The sequence below is a fragment of the Lutra lutra genome, chromosome X (assembly GCF_902655055.1).
Source record: "Lutra lutra chromosome X, mLutLut1.2, whole genome shotgun sequence".
In the NCBI taxonomy this organism is placed as follows: Eukaryota; Metazoa; Chordata; class Mammalia; order Carnivora; family Mustelidae; genus Lutra; species Lutra lutra.
In genome coordinates, this window is record NC_062296.1 from 66822128 (window position 1) to 66837260 (window position 15133).

Sequence of the window (15133 nt, forward strand, 5' to 3'; positions counted from 1 at the left end):
CTCGAAAAGAAAGGGATTGATTACAGAGGACTCCAGAATAACACATATCTTCTAAGACTCAGTTTTTGAAAGAAGGGAAAAAAATAAAACACAAGGAATTTACTCCAAGTCAGGAATATAAAATATAACACATTTTCCTAAAGAAATCCTGAGACATTGAACCTAAGAACTTCAAACTGTTATTTAAATTATAACCCATTTAACTGTCGAGGCTTTCAAGAAGATAATGAGTGCTATGAAAAACTCATCATTAGTATCTGAATAAGCTTGAAAGTAAGTATACCAGTTATTACCACCCAATAATGGAGAAAGCAAAGCAACCATTGAGCATTTTTAAGAGCTCTGATTATCCCACAAGACAGTGGCACTTTATTTCTCACTTCATTATGCTCAATAATACTCTTTTTTCTTTCTCAATAACATTCTTGAGAGGGGTACCTGGGGGACTCAGTTAAGAGGCTTACTTGATTTTACCTCAGGTCATGATCTCATGGTCCAGAGATAGAGCTCTGTGTTGGGCTCTGCACTCAACAGCAACTTTGCTTGAGATTCCCTCCCTCTGCCTCTGTCCCTACCCCAACCCGCTTACATACACTTGCACTCTTGCTCTCTAAAATAAATAAATCTTAAAAGAAGCATTCTTCAGAAGTATTCAGGTTTCTATTTTACAAACAGTAAAGCTAGAACACACTCTTTACACAACAAAGGTGTTCAGTAAATGCTGAATTAAAGTATGACATATATTGTCATTTCCTTAGGAGACTCTAAAAGTCCACTTACGCTGACAATATTATTTGTATGGCTCCCAAGGTTTTCAGGATAACTAAATTACTTTGTCATTGTGGGAAAGGTGTTACAATACCAAGAGGCTGTCTTCTAAGGCCTGTGAATGCGGCGGGGGCGGGGGACATCTGAGTAATTACTTCCTGTCAAAAGCTCAAAATTTTTTTTTACCTTGTCTATTACTCCAATACATACCCAAGTGAGCACACGTATATGCACACATGTGCACCAATTTGTCCTTTGGAATTTTGCCTGACCTAAAAATTACCTACACAAAATAATATCAACAAAACCTTATCTACAACTAGAAATGCAATGTGAGAAATTTTACAGGACTATATTGCTAATATTTTATTCAAATATTATGTTCAATTTATAATCATGTTGGTGAAAATATCTTTTAAATATGAAATAACTTGTTTCCTCTAAGCCCCCAATTCTGGAAAATGATACTTAGCAAAGGACAGTTTCCCATTTTTCCTACTCCAGCAAAAAGTCTATACAATAAATTACCTGAGGTATTCAAAGCATATGAAGCAGTTGAAAACGGGATGCACTAGAGCCTTATTATTATTCCAAGTAATGTCTACAGAAGAGCAACATCGGCATCACATGAAATCTCGTTAAAAAGGCAAACTTCCAGGATACATTCCAGACCTTCTGAATCAGAATCTACATTTTAACAAAATTCCCAAAGGATGCCCATTCACAGCAATGTTTGAGAAGTATCGAACTAATGAATTTATCCCACAAATATAATGAGCAAAGAAAATGTATATATATGATCCAATTCACATAAAGGTCAAAACAAGCAAAAAATAACTAATATATGGAGACAATTAGATGGTAAAAGTCTAATGAAAAGAAACAGGGGACTTTAGCTTCCAGACTTGCACACAAGCTCAGAAATCACGACTCTCTGTTAACAAGTATAAAGTTGATCAAACTGAAAATACAACTTTTCTTAAATCCATCAGAGAAGTGAGATGACAGGACAAACCACTGCCCCCAAACTGGAAAGACAAGCAGATACAGAGAATCTCAACTTAACCAAGCAGAAGCCCAAGAGCAGAAACCCCAAAGGGAATCAGTGCCAAGGTAGAACAACCTGAACTGAAAGTGATGGAGTGCTGGGTGGGGATGTATCTAGACAAGTACAAGAGTTAAACCCCTCAGGCGGAACAGGTCCTGGGGGGCCCCATATATCTGTGAGATTTACCTTCAGGGGCTAGAACTGGTTCTCACATTAAATGGTGGGGGAAAATTCCCTTATGCTTCTAGTGCAGGGAGGGGAGAAGGAGTCTTTGAAATATGCCAGAGTACTCTGTTCTTCGTAACAAGGACTTCCCTCAGGAGAACCTATTTTACCAGAGCCTAAAAGAGCCACACCTACCCGGGAGTAGAGAAATACACAATACCAGCCCCCTCTAATCATACCACCACCTAAGAGGGAATAAGAACAGCAGCACTGGCAAAGTTCACGGTCCAGGCATTACAGGCTCACCAAACACTGGGACCAAACTACGAGACAAAGACACACACATTTCCCCTACCCCCACACTAACTACAACATTACTAAAGGCCTATTTACAGCAGTTCCTTTTACCCAGTACATAATACTTACTATTCAACAAAAATTGCAAGGCATATGAAAAGCAAAAAAAATTGCAGTATGAAGAGACTGAACAGACATCAGAACGAGAGTTAGCTATGGCACGAATGTTGGAATTATCAGACCAGGAATTTTAAAATATTAGGATTAATATGCTATGGGCATTAATGGAAAAAATAAGCAACATGTGAGAATAAATGTAACAGAAGCAGAGAGATGGAAGTTCTAAGAAAGAATTTTTAAAAATACTACCAATCAAAAACGCTGTAACAGAAATAAAGAATGCCTTTGATGGATCATTAGTAGATCAGACATGGCTGAGGAAACAGTCTCTAAGCTTGAAAATGGAAGAGGAGTAATTTCCAAAAATGAAAAGGGAAAAAGAGGCTTTAAAATAAAAAAGAGGGCGCCTGGGTGGCTCAGTGGGTTAACCCTCTGCCTTGGGCTCGGGTCATGATCTCAGGGTCCTGGGATCAAGTCCCGCATCAGGCTCTCTGCTCCACAGGGAGCCTGCTTCCCCCTCTCTCTCTCTGCCTGCCTCTCTGCCTACTTGTGATCTCTCTCTGTCAAATAAATAAATAAAATCTTTTAAAAAAATAAATAAAATTTAAAAAGAACAAACTAGCCAAGAAAGAAATGTGGGACAAGTATACAAGGTAACATATGCATATTCAGAATACCAGAAAGCAGAAATAGAGAAAGGAACACAAGCAATATCTGAAGCAATAATGACTGAGAATTTCCCCAATAAATGTCAGATACCAAATCATAGACTCAGGAAGCCCAGAGAACACCAAGCAGGATAAATGCTAAAACAAAGAAACTCAACTACAAGTAGGCAATCATAGTCAAACTGTAGAAAATCAAAGATAAAAAAAAAATATTTAAAGAAACCAGAGGGGAAAAAACACCTTGGTTATAAAGGAGCAAAGGTAAAAATTACAACCAACTTCCCCTCAGGAACCACACAAGCAAGAAGGGAGTGAAGTGAAGTATTTATAGTGTTGGGAGAAAAAAATCCACAAACACAGAATTTTGTACCCTGAAAAATTATCTTTTGAAAAGGAAGAAGAGACTTTCTCAACAAACAAAAATTTAGGGAATTTTTTGCCAAGTACATCTGCCTGGCAAGATATGTTAGAAGTTTAGAGAGAAGGAAAATAATATAGGTCAGATCTACATAAAAAAAAAAAGAGCATCAAAAAATGAATAGCTAAAGGTAACACTTTAAAACTTTTCTTATTTGGGGGGCACCTGGGTGGCTCAGTGGGTTAAGCCTCTGCTTTTGGCTCAGGTCATGATCTTAGGGTCCTGAGATCGAGCCCCACATTGGGCTCTCTGCTTGGCGGGGAGTCTGCTTTCCCCTCGCTCTCTGACTGCCTCTCTGCCTACTTGTGATCTCTCTGTCAAATAAATAAATAAAATCTAAAAAAAAAAACCACAAAAAAACCTTTTCTTATTCTTAACTGACCTAAAGAATTACAGTTTGAAAAAAAAATTTAAAAAAAAGAGAACAGTTTGTTCTAAACAGCAACAATGTATTCAATTATGACTGGTTATGTTTATAATATACTTATGTAGAACTGGTATGAATGACAACAATGATACAAGGACAGGAAAGAGGAATTTGAAATATTTTGTTATTATAAGATACTTGCATTACCCATGAATGGTACAGTATTATTCAAAAGTGGAATTGGATTAGTTGGAAAAAATGCATTTTGCAAATGCTAGAGCAACAACTAAAAAGGTTTAAAAAAAGATGCATAATTAATATGGTAGGAAATGAGAGAAAATGAAATCATATAAAATGCTCAGTTAAAACCACAAAAGGCAGAAACAACATGGAAGACAAAAACAAAGAACAGGGCAATGAATAGAAAACAGTAACAAATATGGTAGATATTAACCCAACAATGATCTAAATACACCAATTAAAAGAGAATGTCAGAGCTGGTTGAAAAAACAAAACCCAATTATATGTTGTATACAAGAAAAACATTTTAAGTATAAAGAGCTATATAGATAAAAAGTAAAGGGATGGAGAAAGATATACCATGTTATCAACTAATCAAAAGAAGGCAAAAGTAGCTTATATGAATTTCAGATGCAGCAGACTTCTGGGCAAGGAAAGTTATCAGAGATAAAAAAAAAAAAAGATCATTACATAATGATACAGGGGCCAATTCTTTAAGAAGACATAATAATCCTTAATGTGTATGCATATAATAATGAAATGTCAACATATATGAGGCAAAAACGAATACAACTGTTAAGGAGAAAGGGAATAATCCCCTATTACAGCTGCAGACTTTAACACCCTTCCAACAGAGATGGACAGATTCAACAGGTAGAAATTCAGTAAATACATCGTTAAAAAGCACTATCAACCAACTGGATGTAACTGGTATCTACAGACTACTTCATCCTACAAAGTGCACATAGATGATTCTCTCTCTCTCCCTCTGACCCTCCCCCTGCTCACTCACATGCACTCTTACTCTAATAAATCTTTATTTTTTTAGAGATATTATTTATTTGACAAAGAGACAGAGACAGCAGGAGAGGGAACACAAGCAGGGGGAGTGGGAGAGGGAGAAGCAGGTTCCCCGCTGAGCAGGGAGCCTGATGCAGGGCTTGATCCCAGGGCTGGGATCATGACCTGAACCAGAAGGCAGATGCTTAATGACTGAGCCACCCAGAAGCCCCTCAAATAAATCTTTAAAAAATATTTTGAACTAAGTGAAATCAGAATACAACTCATCAAATACTATGGGATGCAATGAAAGCAGTGCTTGGGGAAAATTTATAGCACTGAATGCATATATTTGAAAAGAAGAAAGATCTAAAATCAACAATCTAAGCTTCCACCTCAGAAAACTAGAAAAAGAGCAAATTAAAAGGAAATAAAAATTAGAGTATCAATGAAATTAAAAACAAGAAATCAATAAAGAAAATAAATAAAACCAAAACATGATTCTTTGCAAAGATCCATACAATTGATAAAACACTAGCCATGCTAAGAGAAAAAACAAATTACAGTATTAGAAATGAAAGCAGAGACATCACTATAGATGACATGGCTATTAAAGGGTTAATAAAGGATTATTATAAATAAATCTATGCCTACAAATTTGATAACCTCAATGAAATGAAGCAATTCCTTCAAAGAGACAATCTGCCAAAACTCACAGAAGAAAAAAAAAGACGATATGAATAGGTCTATATCAAAGAAATTGAATCTATAATTAACAACCTTCCAAAACAGAACATGATGGGCCCCAGTTGGGCTTACCTGTGAACTCTATCAAATACTGAAGGGAAGATTATACCAATTTTCTACAGTCTTCCAGAAGACAGAAACCAAGGGAATACTTCCTAACTCATGAAGCCAGAATTACCCTAATACCAAACCAGACAAAGACATTACAAGAAAACTACAGACCAATACCTCTTATGAACATAACACGCAAAAATCCTCAACAAAATATTAGTAAATCAAATCCAATAATGAGTAAAAAGAATTATATGCCATAACCAAGTGAGATTTCTCAGGTATGCAAGGTTGTTCCAACAGTCAAAGACCAATTAATGTAATCCACCACATCAACAGGCTAAAAAAGAAAAATCATCAAATGATGCCAAAAAAGGGGTGCCTGGGTAGCTTAGTCATTAAGCGTCTACCTTTGGCTCAGTCATTAAGTGTCTGCCTCGGCTGGCTCAGCTGCCTCGGCTCAGGTCCTGATCCCAGGGTCCTGGGATTGGGCCCCTCATTGGGCTCCCTGCTCTGCAGGAAGCCTACTTTCCCTCTCCTAGTCCCCCTGCTTGTGTTCCCTCTCTCGCTGTATCTGTCAAATAAACAAAATCTTTAAAAAAAAAAAAAAAAAAGATGCCAGCGAAGGACCTGACAAAATTCAAAACTCATTCATGATTTAAAAAAAAAAACCCTCAGCAAATTAGGAATAGAGAAGTTGTCGATTTGTTAAGAACATCTACGAAAATCCTACAGCTAACATCATACTTAATAGTGAGAAACTCAAAATTTTCTCCCTGTCAGGAGGAACAAGGCAACAATGTCCCCTCACCACTCCTTTTCCACATTATATTGGAAGTCCTAGCTAATGCAATAGGACAAGAAAAGTAAATAAAAGTTATAGAAGACTGGGAAATAAACCAAACTGTTTCCAGATGACATTATCATCAATGTAGAAAATCTGAAAGAATCAACAAAAAAAATTCCTAGAATAAGCAATTACTGCAATGTTGTATAAGATTAACATATAAAAATTAATTGATTGGGGTGCCTGGGTGGCTCAGTGGGTTAAAGCCTCTGCCTTCGGCTCAGGTCGTGATCCTGGAGTCCTGGGATCAAGCCCCACATCAGGCTCTCTGCTCGGCAGGGAGCCTGCTTCCTCCTCTCTCTCTGCCTGCCTCTGCCTACTTGTGATCTCTCTCTGTCAAATAAATAAAATGTTTAAAAAAATTAATTGATTTCCTATATACCACCAATAAATCAGTGGAATTCAAAATTAAAAATACATTACTGGGCGCCTGGGTGGCTCAGTGGGTTAAGCCTCTGCCTTTGGCTCAGGATATGATCTTGGGGTTCTGGGATGGAGTCCCACATCGGGCTCTCTGCTCGGCAGGGAGCCTGCTTCCCCCTCTCTCTCTGCCTGTCTACTTGTGATCTCTCTCTGTCAAAAAAATAAATAAAATGTTTTTAAAAATACATTACTATTTACATTAGCACCCCAAAATGAATTATGTAGAAATCTAATAGTATATAAAGTATTTGAGAAAAACTACAAAATTGTGATGAAAGATATCAAAGAACTAAATAAATGGGGAAATATTCCCTGTTCATGAATAGAAGGACTCAATATTGTCAAGATGTCAGCTCTTCTCAAGTTGACCCATAGATTCAACACAATTCCAATAAAAATTCAGCCAGTTATTTTGTGGATATTGACAAACCTATTCAAAATTTATATAGAGAGGCAAAAGACCTAGAATTGCCAACTCAACACTGAAGGAGAACAAAGTCAGAAGACTGACACTACCCTATTTACATATTTATTATAAAGGTACAGTAATCAATACAGTGTGGTATTGGTAAAGATTACTAAGACATTAATGGAACAGAAAAAAGAGCCCAGAAAGAGACCCACATAAATACAGTCAACTGATTGTTGACAAAGGAGCAAAGGCAATACAATGGAGCAAAGACAGTCCTTTCACCAAATGTGCTGGAACAACTTACAAAAAAGAATCTAAACATAGACCTTACACCCTTCAAAAATTTTAACTCAAAATGGGTCGCAGGCTAATGCAAAACTATAAAACTTCTGGAATATAACATAGGTGAAAACCTAACTGACCTTGGGCATGGTGATGACTTTTAGACACAACACTAAAGATATGATCTGTGGAAGAAATAACTGATAAGCTAGATTTCATTAAAATTAAGTATTTCTGGGGCACCTGGGTGGCTCAGTCAGTTAAATGTCTGCCTTCGGCTCAGGTCATGATCCTGGTGTCCTGGGATCAAGTCCGATGTTGGGCTCCCTCCTCAGTAGGGAGTCTGCTTCTCCCTCTACCCTTTCACCTGCTCATTATCTTTCTCTTGCTCTCTCACTCTCTGGCTCTCTAATACATAAATAAAATCTTTTTTAAAAAACTTAAAACTTCCTCTCTGTGAGAAGCAATGTCAAAAGAATGAGAGGACAAGCCACAGACTGAGAGAAAAAAAGACATGTAATGGCATGTTATCCAAAATATATAAGGAACTCTTAAAACAATAAGAAAATGAACCTGATTTTAAAAATAGGCAAAGGACCTGAAAAGATACCTCATCAAAGAAGATATACACATAGCAAGTAAACATATGAGAAGATGTTTAATATCATGTAATTAGTGAATTCCAAACTAAAACGAGATACCACTACACACCTATTTGAATGGCCAAAATTCAAAACAGTGACAAAACTAAATGCTGGTGGAGATGTGGAGCAACAGGAATTCTCAGTACAAGTGAGAATGCAAAATGGTATAGCCATTTGAAAAAGTCTGCCTGTTTCTTAAAAAAGCAAACATACTCTTACCATATGATCTAGCAGTTATGCTTAGCATTTTTCCAAAAGAGTTAAAAAAAAAAACTTGTGTCCACACAAAATCCTGCACATAGATGTTTATAGCATCTTTATTCACAAGTGTCAAAATTTGGAAGTAACCAAGATGCCCTTCAGTAGGTTAATGTATAAATAAATTGTGGTACATCCAGACAATGGAATATTAATCAGTGCTAAAAAGAAATGAGCTATCAAGCCATGCAAAGAATGGAGAAATCTTAAATGCATATTGCTAAGTGAAAGAAGTCAATCTGAAAAGGCTACATACTATGATTCCAATGATATGACTGACATTACAGAAAAGGCAAAACTATAGAAACAGTCAAAAATTCAATGGCTGTGGGGGTTGGGGGGGGTGGGGAGATAGATAATTGGACACAGGATTTTTTTAAGAGTCTATTTATTTATTTGAGAGAGAGTGCACAAGCACACAAGTTGGGGGGGGGCAGAGGGAGAAGCAGACTCTCTTCCGCTGAGCAGGAAGCCAGATGTGGGGCTTAATTCCATAACCTGAAGATCACGACCTGAGCCGAAGGCAGACACTTAAAAGAGACTGAGCCATGTAGGCACCCCAGAACACAGGATTTTTTAGGGCAATAAATCTATTTTGTAAGACACCACAATAGCAGATACAGGTCATTAAGTGTTTGTCAAAACCCACAAAGTGTACAACACCAAGAGTGAACCTTAATTCAAACTACGGACTTGAGGTAATAAAAATGTGTCATTGTAAGTTCAAATGTACCGCTGTGTTATAAGATGTCGACAATGGGGGAGGTTGTGTTGGTGGAAAGCAGGCATATGGAACTCTCTGTACTTCTCAATTTTGCTGTGAACCTAAAATCCTCTAAAAATAGTTCATTAATACTTTTTAAAGCAAAGGAATGACCTCTTCTCTTCCCTTGTAATGATCTGATCCATTCCCAGAGCTTCCTGCCCACCCATACCTCTCTCCTGAATTCTACCCAGATTTCAAAGTCATCTTGAACTCAGCAAGCTTAGTACTGAATTCTTGATCCTCCTCTCAAATTTTCTCCTCCTGCAATCTTTCGTATCTCACTAAATGGCTACTCTATCCTTCCAGTTGCTCAGACCAAAACACCTGGCATCGTCCTTGACTCATCCTTTGTCAAACTCCCCAGCCAATCCTACTTCAATTAGGTGAACATTCGTGTGATTATTGTGCAAGCTGATGTTTGAGAACCATTGTGCAAAGCCACCTGTTTTAGATATATAGGAGGAATCTACAAATACAGGACTAAGAATTTGAACAGAGTAGGAAATGTCAATACATTCCCATTTTGAAATTAACTGCTACTGAAATTACATTCCTTATAAGAAATGGCAATTACCAATAACAGCTACCATATTTAGGGCAATTAGTATATGCTAAATATTATGATAAGCAGTAAATATACCTGATCTCACTTGTGAGGTAAATATTATACTCATTACTTTTATAAATGAGGAAACTGATACTTAAAGAAGTTTAACAAATGCCTCCAAATTCCATGCCCTTGACCGCCATATTATTGTCTCCTACATAGACTGGGAAAGAGTCTTGGACAGAACCCTAAGAAGATGACTCAGAGGAAGTAGCTGTCAAAGAATGAGAGTAAAAAATCAGAAATATGAAGAGGAAGTCTAGATGAGGGAAGTTTAAGAAGGAAGCCTTAACCACAATGGTCTGGAATATCCTTTTCAGTAAGTGAATCTAAAGACCACAGAGGATGTATGCAGAATTTCTTTAAAAAGAAGTTTTATGGACTATTCATCCTCTCTGAGACCCAAGTTTTCCTCATAAAAACCAGGCACTAACTTGAAGTGTTTTGGTGTGAACAATGGTTAACATTCTTTTTTTTTTTTTTTAAGTGATGTGGAGGGAGTGATTGGGTGGCCCAATCAGTTAAGCATCTGCCTCCGGCTCAGGTCATGGTCCCAGGTCTACAGATCGAGTCCCACATCGGGCTCCTTCTCAGTGGAGAGCCTGCTTCCCCCTCTCCCTCTGCCTGCTGCTTCCCCTGCTTGAGCTGTCAAATAACTAAATAAATTTTTTTTAAAAGAGAAAGAAAAAAAAAGAGAGAGAGAGAGACGTGGGGAAAAAGTGCTTTTACATTTAGGTAGAGAGGGGATAGATTGAGAGGAGAAAAACATAAGTTACTAATAGCCCAAAGTAGTTCTCTGCTTTGCTGGCACAGGTAGACTAACCAAGAAGTCAATCCTGACTCATTTTTAGACTAAAATGAGTTCTACTCACTTATAAATTGAGTGATCATTTGCTCATGATATTTTCTCCAGTTGGTAAAACCACCCTAGGTGTGGGGGTGATGAGTTTGAGTGGTAAGAAGCAAAGGGAAAATAATTCCCTTCATGAGCCAAAGGTGACTGTAAAGCCAACAATCCTGGTAGAGTTAGGACAGATGTCAGAGATAAGGCTGCAGAAATTGGCCAAGCCTATGGGGCACACTATAACATAAAGAGGCCCATTAGCCAAGTGCTCAAACCACCTTAAGATTTAGGAGTATAATGCAACTAATTAGTCTCTTTAATTGGTCTAATATGTTACAGTTTCTTTAGTTGTATTAGCCTTGCAAGGATACCATCTGGCCAACTTGATTCACTTGTAAATTCCTAAATTCCAGCAGTGCCCTGTTAATGTTGGTCTACAAATGATTAATCTTCTGTTTCACGTTAACTTTTTGCTAGTTTCAGTATCAAAAGTTGACCTGTTTTAAAATTTGGCCTTTTCATGACACCTTGTCTATATATGCAAAGATTTTTCATCTCTCTCTTTTTTTGTTGTTTTTTTTTTTTTTTTTGCACCTCTTTTAGAAGGATAAACCAGACTAATACCATGGAAAGTTATTTCCATACTTTTTCTAATCTACATGTTGTTCAAATATGATATATAATTTCAGCATTCTGAATTTCTTCTATTACCCCATGAACTATTATAGTTCATTTATTTTAAGTGCATTTATTAGGCATTTAGTACATACCCAGCAGCCCTATGTATTGGGGTAACACAGAAGACTGAGATTCTAGTTGCAAGAGAAAAATAAGACCAGTGGTACAGTTTAACAGAAAAGAGGGTGATTAATTCATTCTGGAGGAGATGGCAAATTTTTCCAAGACAAACGGGCTGAATCTGAAAGGATGAAAAGGGGTTCATTAGGCACTAGAAAATGGAAAAGGTATTACTAACACCTCTCTCCCCCAAATTGGTAATGTTCATGGCATTTAACTCAAAATGACAGGAAAAGAAAGAGTAAAATGACAACACAAGAAGAAATCCTATTCACTTCATGGGGCGGGCGGAGGATTGTGCCTTTAAACACACTTCAGATTTGAACGTTAAATGTTTATAAAACAGGATTCACAATCAAGGGAAAGGGGTGGAGGAGGAAGAAGTTGTTGTATTCAGTTAAAACAGATGAGTAAAAAAATCAACATTTATGCTTCAAAACACATATACCGCCTTTCCTAAAGTTCCTAATTTTGCAAATGAAAGCCTTGGAACTTTATCCAATATTACAGTTCTTTGCCCCAGTGTTTTGTACTCCCGATATCATTTTTTTAAGATATTTTTTATTTATTTGACAGAGAGAGAGAGAGGTCACAAGTAGGCAGAGAGGCAGGCAGAGAGAGAGGGGGGGAAGCAGGCTCCCCGCTGAGCAGAGAGCCCGGTGTGGGGGGCTTGATCCCAGGACCCTGGGATCATGACCTGAGCCGAAGGCAGAGGCTTTAACCCACTGAGCCACCCAGGCGCCCCGTCCCGATGTCATTTTTAAAGGTTCTAAAGTGAGTCTACCCAAGAACTTGGCAGCACCTCCACACACGCATCCAATAATCCCCTCTTGACTGACCCAATCAACAGCACCCTAATCAACTTTGCACTCACCCCACTTGCGCACCTTCACACCCTTCAGAATCTGGCTTTATTTATACTACGACTATCAGAAGGTAGTAATTTAGCTCTAAGTTTTGACACCCCGCCTCTTCACCCTTTCGCTCAATTATTTCCTCTTCAATTTCATTAGTTTCGCTTTTCTACTGAAGGAACACTTAAAAAATACATCAACAGCACAATTATAAAAACCAATGGGTGCAGCCAGAGTCCGAACACACACACTGATTTCCAATCATATCCCTCTCGAGGCTGTTCCTACCACTGATCAAAATCAGCGGACCAGGAAGAAAGAAAAAGCTGAGGCAGGAAGGTTATTCCCTTCCTTCCACTCCCTCCATGCCTGCCCCCGCCCCCCCCCCTCCAGGGTCACACTGCGACCTCGTACGCTCCCCCCTCCACCGACCCGCCCCCGCTGTCACCCGCCACTGCCTAGAAAACAGTCATAGCCTTTGTTAAAATGTCCATGAGCACAATGTACCAGAAGACGGACACATTCCCGGGGGCGGGGTGAAGGAAAGTCACACGAACGCCACACCCTCTTTGGCACTAGCCTGGGGTGAAAGCCCACCTTTCCCAAATCCTCTCCCCCCACGACAAGGAATGTTCCTGGCAACTCCGCACTCTTAAGACCGCAGCGCCGGGGAAGGGATGGGCCCGGGACGACGCTCAGGGGCACCCAGCAGGGGATACTGAACTTGAAGCTGGGACACCCTCCAGCGCCTTTGGCGAGCCTCCCGGTCCTGCCAAGCCTGAGTAAGGACTTCCAGTCTCCGGAGCCCTTCCCTTCTATTTTCCTCCTTACACAAACGCTCACCCACACCCGCCACCACGCACTCCGCTCCGCACGCGGCCGGGGCTGGACACTCTTAAGCAGTGCGGCCAACTCCCCTGCCTCACGTCCGACCAGTGCCTACTCACGGGACCGAAGACTCCCCGGGCACTCACCCGCGCACTCCCCGAACCCTCCCGGGATGTTCGGCTGGAACCAGGTTCTCCAGCCACCAGCCCCACGATCCCACCTCACTCACCGCGCGTTCCGCGCCGCTACTACGCGCTCTGCAAGCTGCCAGCCGCGCCTGCGCGCTCCCACCGCCGACGAACCTAGCAGGAGCCTGGAGCCTGGAGCCTGGAACCAGGAGCAGATGGGAAGGGTGGTGGGAAGCGGAGGGGGCGGGGCCCGGGCGGTGTTAGGAGAGGAGGGGCGTGGCCAGGCGGGGTGGGAAACCGAGGGGCGGAGCCTCCGCCGCCTTAGTCCGGAAAACCTAGTGCTCTGGACACACGGCTGGAGTTTTCCACTCTCGAGGTCTGCTGATAACGTAGTCAGAGAAGTTTTCTGGTCCCCTCGGTGCACCCTCACACTCATCCTCAAGAAAGCCCGCTTGGCGTGGAACCAAGCTAGCCAGTCCCCTGGAGTCACAACGCCTCTCCTTGGAGCCACCCTAGATCCTCCCTAGCTAGTCTTTCACTCTTTTGCACGCCTATCTCCCCACGTCTTATTCCCCCACCTCAACCCTCCGCGCATTTTTCCTTCTCGCACGCGCAATCCTCAGCCCTCCAGAGGTGAGGGGTTGGACATTCCTCACCCACACACCGTCTATGCAGCGTATCCTGGTTAACGTGTCTCTTTGATGTGTACTAACCCAGAGCGCATTGGTTTTCCTGAGAACAAACTCTGCTTTTGTTTCTGCACTTTTGGTGACAATAATATACTTTTTTCTTAAAAAGATTCTTGAGTAAGCCTACCTGAATTTCTTGGGAAGAAGAACACAGGTTGCCAAGAAGAGGCATCTTTGACCCTGCTTTTTAGGTAGCCACCTTAGAATTTGAGCCTTCTAAAAGCCCCTCGGAGAAACAGAATATTCAGCCTATGTTGTATGGACTTTGCCCTAATGGTTTCGGGTTTTCTGGCGTTTAGCATTTTGAGAAGCCCAACTTGATTATTATTCCATGCTGCATGCGTGCTTAGTTTTAAGTTCTATGCTTTTATGTTTAAAATCTGGTCAGCTGTGGTATCTCACGTGTCTTTGGATCAGCGATTAAAATAAACACACCTGAGTGTATCCAACGAGAATTGGCCTGTGGGCCTAAAGTGATTTATTCCAAATTACTTTTCCTTTCTTCTTTTTGCTTTAGTTATGATGGAATTGAGAAACATTTGGCTAAGAATAAAAGAACTGCCACAGGGCCACACCCCTAGTCCTGCCCAGCAACTGTTTTGACTGTGATGGCAGCATTTTTGGGGAGAGTCTGGTAACTGCCCCTAGAGATCTGAATATCCTGAAATTCTTCCCATTAACCTTTGTGGTTCTTCCATTTGTGTATTTTACAAACCAGACTTTCTTTTTTTTTTTTTTTAAAGATTTTATTTATTTATTTGACAGAGAGAGATCACAAGCAGGCAGAGAGGCAGGCAGAGAGAGAGGAGGAAGCAGGCTCCCTGCTGAGCAGAGAGCCCGATGCGGGGCTCCATCCCAGGACCCTGAGATCATGACCTGAGCCGAAGGCAGCGGCTTAACCCACTGAGCCACCCAGGCGCCCCCAAACCAGACTTTCTTGAACTCATTTCTATTTTGCATTTGTCAAATAAGTATGGGAGATTGTAGTGAGGCCATATTGGAAGAGGGTATGCGTATTGGTAAATATAAACACAGACCGTAGGATGAATAAATCTGTAAATGCCTAGAAGTAGGATTTTGTCTT

The 15133-nt window shown here is 40.2% G+C and overlaps 1 protein-coding gene across 1 annotated transcript in view; it reads right to left on the reverse strand.

Moving 5' to 3' along the window:
* PRRG1 (proline rich and Gla domain 1) overlaps positions 1-13796 on the reverse strand; it is a 156646-nt gene extending 142850 nt beyond the window's left edge. Inside the window, exon 1 of the mRNA XM_047715129.1 lies at positions 13462-13796. Coding sequence (XP_047571085.1) covers positions 13462-13796 — 335 coding nt within the window. The remainder of the gene's footprint in view (positions 1-13461) is intronic.
* Positions 13797-15133: the final 1337 nt, after the last annotated feature.